The following is a 9,897-nucleotide window of genomic DNA, read 5'->3' as shown; positions in this document are numbered from 1 at the left end:
TTAGTGCATGAACTTGGCGCCCTCCTTTTACCTTTTTATAAAAAGATAAGTTTTCGGGGATTATATCACTTCTTTTTTTAATCTAATTTGCTAAAAGATATTATATTAAAAATAGTATGTATATATATATATATATATATATATATATGTATATTCTTTTAATATATAAGCAAATTATATAAAAATATATATAGAATAAGTATATATAATATACATTATATATATATATATATATATATATATATATATAATTAATATATTATATATATTTATATTTAGATTGTAAAATAGATATATATATTTATTTACCTATTTACCTTGCTCCAATTATCATATTGTACTGGCTCTTGCCAATTTTTAATTAGTAATTTAATTATTTATAACTTGCACTTTATCACAACTCAAAATGCGGTTAATGATACATGTCACTAATGACACATATGACACATGTCATTAATATCGCAAAGCGTCGCTAGCGCAATCTTTTGTCGAGAGTAGGAAAAGGACGTTTTCTCTTTCTATGTGTTGTGTACATATGCGTTGATGACCATGATGATGATAAAGACGTTTCTTAATTGAAAATTTTTATATTACGACTTTGCATTATGATATCTCCGTTAATAGATCACGCAGCGCAGAAATAAAGATACTTTCTTTATACAGTTCAAACTCGCTCTATCGATTAAGGCTAGTAAGAATTCGATCCGTTGTAATTTTTTCGAGTTTTAATTATAAAAATTTCAGAAAAATCAATGAATAATTTGACAAATTCTATACATGTATTAATAATTAAATTTTTAAATAATTAAAATAAATGATCGATAAATATCAAAGATCAATTTACTGCTAATTAAGAAGATTTATAGAAATACGGTTAAAAATGTTTTTATCCCACAGCAGGCATTTTGTATTTTATTAATAAAAAGATATAAATATGACAATGAATATAAGAAAATATTTATTTCATCTTTAAATATTAGAATATCTTTCGCGATTAAATAATTTATTTCCTATCAATTTACATACAAGTATCTTGTTATACAGTACTGGTGCTACCAACATTTCGTGCACATAGCAATGAACAAAACCAGAAATTGTGCACATTATATATTACTTTCTAAGAAAATTCATGGACATTGGCTTTGTAGTTCATGTCCACGTTTTCAATGTCCATAGAAGGAGTATCGCCTTCAGGGATCACCTAAAAGCAGGTCATGACATCTCTCAGTCTTCTCTCTGACGATATCTGTTATATACGTGATAGACTTAACATCGTCAGGATTAAACTGGAAATAAAGAAAAAAATTAAACATACTATTGGTATGATTGTAACGCAATCACCGTAATCATATATATATATATATATATTTGCCTTTGACTGAGAAATGTAATCCTCATACTGGTATGATAATTGAGTGGAATTACAAAAGCAAAGCTGCGTTCGTAAAAAAAAAATTTAGGATATATAATATACATATTTTAAAGTCATACATAAGTAATTTTTTAACTTTTTTTCTATGAGGATATTGTGATATTGTACACATTGTAGTTATTATAGATATTATAAGATTAAAAATGCAATGTTAATATTGTATTATGAAAAAAATGAAATATATTAGAATATAAAAGAATATATGTAGAATTTATTTTCCATATATATGCCAATATTTTTTGTGAGTGCAGCTTAATCTTAATCTTAAGCTTAATCTAGTCAAACTTTTTCATTGATAAACTAACCTGGATTTCCACAACAGTACTTACAACAGCGATTTCCAATTTCGACTCGGTGATTTAGTGCTCGGTCATGTGCAATGTGTTACATAATTCTATAATTAAATATAATTAAAAATTGACAAATAACAGCCAATAAAGCGCTCTGATGAGAGATACTCCTATTTCATTTAATATGTAGTATTATTATATAATATTATAAAATGTAGTATTATTATATAATATTATAAAATATTAAAATATTTGTGATTTCCGCGCAATAATTATATATATCTTTATTTTAACTTAAGATTTATAACTTGTGGATTTATGATTATTAGCATATTGTAATATAAACATTAGAATTATTCGAGAAAATGTGCTCGCCAGATTACTGCATCGTTGTATCTGTGCATCAATTATGAAATGATTTATATGTTATTTAATATTAATAACATATAAACCTTATATGTTATTTAATATTATTTATAATGCAATATCATACATATCTATAAAAGTTGTTAGTATTTGATGATCTTCCGAAATGATAGACCGTAATTGTGTGGAAATATTACACATTATCAGCTTTATAAATGGAGATAAAGCAATAAGTATAGTTCATTTATACGATTGCATACTTTTGTAATCATCAATAATATAATTTAAATATATAGTAAATCATTAAATATAAAGATAAAGTATGAATATATACTTATTCCGAATGATGTAAAAAATCATGTATGATAACTGTTATAAATTCAAAATAATTATATTATTATATTTATATATTCACAAATAATTATAGAGGATATTACTCGTGTTTCCTCTTTCACTCATAAATTTTACAATCAGTTTGTAATTATTGATTATATATAATGTCGAAAATTCATTATATTTCCATGTTGAAAAAAATATTGTTTATACATATTTATATAATCGCAATTATTAGGTTTCGCTTCCATTACTCAAAAACACAAATTAAATATATCGTTATATTACGTTGTTTACAATTATAAAAACGGATATTTTTTAATAATCAAAATTTTATGGAAAATAAGATTAAAAAATTTCTTTTATCTTCATTGATAAATCTAATATTAAGATTAAACCTAAAAATAACAGAATCAATTTAGAAAAATTCTAGAAATAATTTTTTTACATTAAGATTTATTAAATCGTTTGGAAAATAAGATAATTATTAATTTAATTATATCGGCTAAATAGTATCGACTGGACTCAGTAAGGCATCTTCCATGTTCTTTCTTAATGCTGTAATATTTTCTAGACAAAATTTGAAATTTGGTCTCGCATCCGCTGCACTCCAGCAACGTAGCATCAACTGGTACAACGGTGACGGACAGTTAAGAGTCATCGGCAACCTGCCTCCAGCACGTACATAATTTATCACTTCTTCATTAGTCTTGGCACTATAAGGTTGCTCACCCAACGATGTAATTTCCCACATTAATATTCCAAATGACCAAACATCGCTTTGAGAAGTAAATATTCCCATTATCAAAGATTCGAGTGCCATCCAGCGAATAGGAAGCAAAGTTTCTCCTTTCTAAAACATAATTTAAATAAAAATTTAATTTTCTGATTTAAGTTGTTCATTTCTAGAATGTGTGCAAATAATCAATAACGTTAATTTATCTCTTGCTACATATAAATAAAAACTACTTATATTCTATATTACTTAAAAAAGTGTACGATACTATTATGATAAAAAAATAGAAAGTTTTTAGAAGAATTCATTTTTTAATTATTAACTTTTTTCCATAATTGTATATACCACGCGATAATAATCATCTTTGTAGATATCTCTAGCTAGTCCAAAGTCTCCAATTTTGATGACACGATTCTCTCGAGTCTTCGAAGATACTAAACAATTGCGACACGCTAGATCTCTATGTACGAAACGCAACTCTTCCAAGTAGCAACAACCTCGCGCAACATCTTCGCACATGGCGAGCAAATCTTGCAAACGCAGAGCAAGCGAATCTGACGCTTGCAAATTTCGACATTCTCTCAAATATTTTAACAGATCTCCAGTTTCCATCAATTCCAACACTAGTAACGGAGAATCTCCATCTAAACAAACGGCCAACAATCTTAATATATGTTTGTGTTGAAAATGATTCATAAGCTTGGCTTCCTTTAAGAATTTCTCTTTCTCAAGGGAAGTAGCATCTTTTCGAAGCGTTTTTATTGCAACGGACATCTCTATGCCCGATTTTTCTAAATCCTTCACCTTTCCTCGATACACCTGTGAAATATTTCACACAAATTTATATGCGTACTTTATTAGAAAATGTATAGTTTAATGTCAAGTAGTATTATATTTTACTTTATATTAAATAATTCAATGAAAAATATATAATAAAGTGCATGCTTGTTGTCTCGTGTAAATTTTATATCACTTATAATCTATTAAAAAAATTTATGTAACATATATCATTATTAGAAAATATGTATCTATTTTGTTAATTCAAAAATTAATTTGAAATATTGCTTGAAAAAATTAATTTTTACCATTCCGAATGCGCCGCTACCAAGATGTTTTGTGAGTGTAATTTGATTTCGTGCGATTTTAGTTATCGCATATTCATCCGGGTTATAATGTAATATAGACATAGGACTGTAAATCATATTGACTTGAGTGTGTCGGCAAGGTACTTCATGTAGAATCGCCAATTCTACATCGGCCGTTGTTGAAGACAAAAATTGTTCATTATTATCTCTGCGTTGACGATATACTGTTTTAAAATTTTGAGTTAATTATGTAATAATATGTATTATAAAATCCACTGTTTTTTAGTAAATTTATTTGTTTAGTTTTATATAAGTAAATTACTATTTTTAGAAAAGTTTTAGATATTATATCAGATATATATATGTATAATCTACAATTCAAGTCGATACCTAAATCAAATATACTTACAATAATAAAAGTAGCAGATGCAGATTGTAGTAACTATAACGATAAAACTTAATATGAACAATAAGTAATATTCTGTCTCTATTATTCCAGGAGTGCTCGGAATAGCTATATTAAGCAAAAATATAATTTTAATATCTTCGTCTGTGTATGTTTTTATAAATTTAATTTTACTTATAACTTTAATACAAAATATAATACAAAATATAATTTTTTAAATTTTAGGCATATTTATATCTAAAAAAATTAGAACATAATATCTATGCAGCACAGAATATTACAACTACTTTGTAACAATATTGCAATATTACAAATATATTTTCACTTCATTTACGAATACGATATTAATCTTCAAAGATAATATATGTTTTTATTAAGAATACTATTATATCTATTATTATATTTTTCTATGCACTTTTAAGCATTTTTTACATGTAAATAAATATAAGGTAAATTTTTTTTCAGACATCGAAATATCTCAAGAAATACGCATTGTCCGAAAAAATGTCCGTAATAAAAACTTTATTTTCTAGGGGGAAAACCGACCTCGCGAAAATTAAGTTCCCCTCCATTCCAAGATTTGCAATATTGCAATGATTCAATAAAATTATTCTTTAATATATCTGCAATCTTATTGTACTGTATAGATATTTTCATTTGCTTATCACGTTTGCTACCACGTGTTGAAAAAGTAAATCTTTCATCAGCCAGCCATATAAAATTTTCCTCGTATTCGAGGTATTTCAATATCAAGCGAAACTTGTATAAAGTTCCTGATTGTAAATTTTCGACATTGTATATTACTTCACTGTTATAATTCATTTTAATATAATTCATTGTTTGCCACTTTCTGCTACAATATCTTTGTACTCTAGTATACAAAAGATCATCAGATTAATGTTTGAGATCCACGAAATGTTCATGCTATTTATGTTGACCTCGCTCAAAGTAATATTGTTTAATTCTGAATATATATGAACGAAGTTGTTTAAACTCCCGTTGTAGAAATCGCTGAAATTATTTGAATATACACGCACGTATATCAAGTAATTTTGTACTGGTAGCGACAAGTTAATCTTTGTGAAAAATCTGCCGTCTGCCATACGTTTCGGTACATTGATAAATTGTTTGCTCTTGTGTTGCGTGCCGTTCACTAATGTAACTTCCAACGCACTTCGTATGTCACGGCCACGCAGTTTCTCTTTCTTGAGTGGCATCCAATGAACTACTGCTATAGTAGGCGTCAAAACTAAAACACTTATGTTTTCTGGTGCATCAAACTTACCGGAATTAGTTTTTATTGGTATCACATTCGAATCAAATGGATTTATTGATAATTGATCAAAGTAAAAATTGCTTAAAGTAAACTTCAACTGGTACTCTGTACATGGTGTTAAGTTTTGAATCTCGTAATATCGCTCGAATGTCACATATCGTAGCACATTGAATTTCTCCGACTTGTTGAGATTGTTGTCTAAGCTTACGGAGATAGTATATATAGTAGTTGGTAAATTATATTTTTTGCATCCACTCTTTACAACCGGCTTCGGAAGATTCACAATAATGCTGTTTGTTGTTGTATTCACATTCTCAAAATTATAAACTTTCTCGTCAGGTGTCAGGCATCTCATTGGAGGATATGGTTGTAGAGATTTATCAAAAGCGTGAATTTCACGAACAAATTTATATGAGCTTATTATTATCTTTTCAACATATTCGGCTGCATTTACGCTCTTGAGACTTGCATATTTCTTTTTCAAAACATAGAGAGAAAATTTATCCCAATAATCACTTGTTAAAATGTAAATGTTTCTTTTGTCAATCGTCATAGATTCGAAACTGGAGGTATCACTTATGTTTTCCTTGTATAAAATCGTATTGCACATAGAAATGTTAATGTCTGTCACAAATGTGTAATCATTATTTAACCAGTAAATTAATGGCACCTCATTATTCATGTTATCAATTATCATATTATGAAAAGGATCTGTAATATAATCAAATAGGCATACATTTATCTGAACAATTTGTTCGATTTTTCCATCCAGATGATACTTCATCATACGATATTTTGTACTTGTCCAATTGTAAAATAGGGTATATAAAATTCTGAGAAACATATATATTATTATTTTACTGTAAAACATTATTTCAACTAAAATAAAAATTTGTATGTAGTAAAAATTCGAAATTCTTATAATTATATTATAACTTATTATATTTTTTACTTATTATCTTAATTATAAAACCACGTAAATTTATAGAAAAATTACAAATATGCATAAATCTTTAATGGAAAATTATTTTTTGTGAAGTGAACGGTAGTATACGTACCCCATAGACGGTGATACACTTAAACGGCGAATATAATTTTTTGATTTGAAAATCTCATCAAATTTAATTATGCCATTTTCCCACATTGTTAAGTCGAACTTTACAATATAAAAGTAGGCTGTCTCATCATCATACTCATCATACGTGAAATATAGATTTCTTGCTACCCAGTCAATGCAAAGATTATATGGATATTTATCAAAGCTAGCTATTTTTGTGATATTATTTTCATTAATCTTCAATGTCATTAGGTCATTTACCCTAGGTGTTAGCCAATAAAATATATGTTCCTGTATCCAATAAGCGGCATGTGTTACTGATCTGAAATTAAAGAGCTATTACTGATTTGAGAAAACGGAACTATAATTCTATAGTAAAAAATTATAGTTGAAATTTCTAATTTTATAGTTATTATTACTGCTATAATGTTGATAATAATAAACTTGTCCATAATAATAATAACTTTAATTTTATACTTAGTGTTAATAATAATTTATAATAATTATAACTATTTTTTTATCAGTATACGTACTCTGACGTTACGAAATTAGTAACGTTTAAATCCACGTCCAATATTTCCATACCTAGACGCGTTGCGAGTAATAATTTAGGTATTGGATTTTCATGCGTAGTCGACACATTGATTAAATCCGTGTAAGGACCAGCAACAATTTTAGTATGCGCACGTACTCGAAAATAATATGTCGTGTTAGATGTTAAATTGTGCACCGTGTGCTCCAATTTTATAGTTGTGATATTTTTATCATCGCAGATTTGAATCTCTTTTAAGTCCTCGATGAAAAAACATTGCACTGTGTATCCCTGTATTATTTCATCGGTAAATTCAGGTTGGTTCCATCTGTAAAAACATAAAATTTTAGTCATTTTACAATTCAACATTATAACAGAATTAAAATTTTGATATATTTATATATCGAATTTAAGAAAAAGAGAGAAAAATAAAAGAATACAAATTGGGAATTTAGATTGCTTACCTCAATGTCACAAAAATGTCGTTTACTTTTTCTGTAAATTGACTGTCGGATTGTACAAATGCTCTGAGAGATGTTGGCTTGCTTTCTAGAGATTTTAAGAGCATACATATTAATTATATATATTATAATTATATATAAGATTAAGTGAATTATCTAAGAAAAAAACAATATAATGTGAAAATAAAGGAATAAATGTAAACTACAAAAAAATAAATGTAAACTACAGAATACGGAAATTAGCACAGTATTGACTTTTAAAAAATAATATAAGAATTTTTTGTGTCATTTAAGATTTAGAAAAGTAATCGTTAATTTATGGCAAAAACGAATAAATAACATTTAATAAAATGACAAGTATTTTTCGATAAATTCCTATAGTTTAAGAAATCAGAGGTATAATATTTGTGACTGCTTTAGAACAAAGTATCAAATTAATAAAATTGACTTTACTTTAAATTATGACAATTTTTATGTATACCGTTATACAGGGTGATCCAAAAGTAAAACGGCCAAATAACTGTGGAGGAATGCACTTTGGAGAAAAAAGTTTGAGACAAAAGTTGTAGGATTTTTCTCGGGCAATCCGACGGTGACCTTAGATTTGACCTTGGATAATCATTTGAAGGTCACATAAAGATTACCTTCAATTTCTTAAATGGAACCCCCTATTTTTCATTGCATATTCTTGTAGCTTATCTCGAAAGCTTTCCAAAACACTATAATTAAGTACCTTTTTATTAAGTACTTTTTGAGTTATAAGGCTTGAAATAATTTCTTAATTTTACATAAACCATAAAATATCTAGTAAACCATTCATTTTTCGATTATCTTACCTTCATACTTTTATGTACAAAATAATGAGAGGAATCAATTGGTGTAAAGAAAACACATAGTTGTTTCTAAGAAAAAATATGTAATTTGCAATTAACAATTCCATATTTTTTCTTAAAAACAACTGTATGTTTTCTTTACACTAATTGATTCCTCTCATTATTTTGTACATAAAAGTATGAAGGTAAGATAATCGAAAAATGAATGGTTTACTAGATATTTTATGGTTTATGTAAAATTAAGAAATTATTTCAAGCCTTATAACTCAAAAAGTACTTAATAAAAAGGTACTTAATTATAGTGTTTTGGAAAGCTCTCGAGATAAGCTACAAGAATATGTAATGAAAAATAGGGGGTTCCATTTAAGAAATTGAAGGTAATCTTTATGTGACCTTCAAATGACTATCCAAGGTCAAATCTAAGGTCACCGTCGGATTGCCCGGAAAAAATCCTACAACTTTTGTCTCAAACTTTTTTCTCCAAAGTGCATTCCTCCACAGTTATTTGGCCGTTTCCATACTTTTGGATCACCATGTATATATATTATGCTTTTTTATTTTTTTTTGGACGGAATAGAATTTATATTCTTCTTACTACTGGAAAATATTTTTGATTTCCATTCTCTCTTGAATTTAAATTATATTTACACTTTTCCGTCATAGATTTTGTTATTAATGTTTTATGCATTTTTTTGCAACTTACCGATAGATTCTGGGATGATAGAAATATTTGCAAGTGGAACCTCAACCTCGACTTCTCGCTCTTTTCTTACAGTCATACTATCAGAATAACTCCTTTCAGATTTGAAATTAAGTATATGATGATCACTTTTCTCGGACATTGAAATATCCTTCATAAAGTATAACATACGAAAAGAATTAAGTGAATATTATATCGTTGAAGGTTGTTTTTGTTGGTAAATTATATAAATTATAAAATTAAACGAAAAATTGCCATTTGTTTTTTGTTTGCTTAATAATACCGGTATATACCATTCCTAAATAATATAAATTGAATGTGATGTAGTTTTATTCATATCGTAAAATCTATTTTTTTAATTTTTTTAAGGCATCTTATATATCTAACATA

The 9,897-nt window shown here is 27.1% G+C and overlaps 1 protein-coding gene across 1 annotated transcript; it reads right to left on the bottom strand.

The window, feature by feature from the left end:
• Positions 1-2,897: 2,897 nt before the first annotated feature.
• Positions 2,898-8,081, bottom strand: LOC112637612 (proto-oncogene tyrosine-protein kinase ROS-like). The gene is given in 9 exon segments (XM_025407663.1): positions 2,898-3,274; positions 3,503-3,976; positions 4,243-4,466; positions 4,652-4,756; positions 5,188-5,496; positions 5,499-6,757; positions 6,983-7,303; positions 7,515-7,841; positions 7,978-8,081. Coding segments are annotated over 9 exon segments (3,471 nt in total). The 3' UTR covers positions 2,898-2,926.
• Positions 8,082-9,897: the final 1,816 nt, after the last annotated feature.

The sequence above is a fragment of the Camponotus floridanus genome, unplaced genomic scaffold (assembly GCF_003227725.1).
Source record: "Camponotus floridanus strain SB8 unplaced genomic scaffold, Cflo_v7.5 scaffold182, whole genome shotgun sequence".
Classification (NCBI taxonomy): Eukaryota; Metazoa; Arthropoda; class Insecta; order Hymenoptera; family Formicidae; genus Camponotus; species Camponotus floridanus.
The sequence above is the reverse complement of the archived record's forward strand: the minus strand, read 5'-3'. Positions and strand labels throughout refer to the sequence as shown.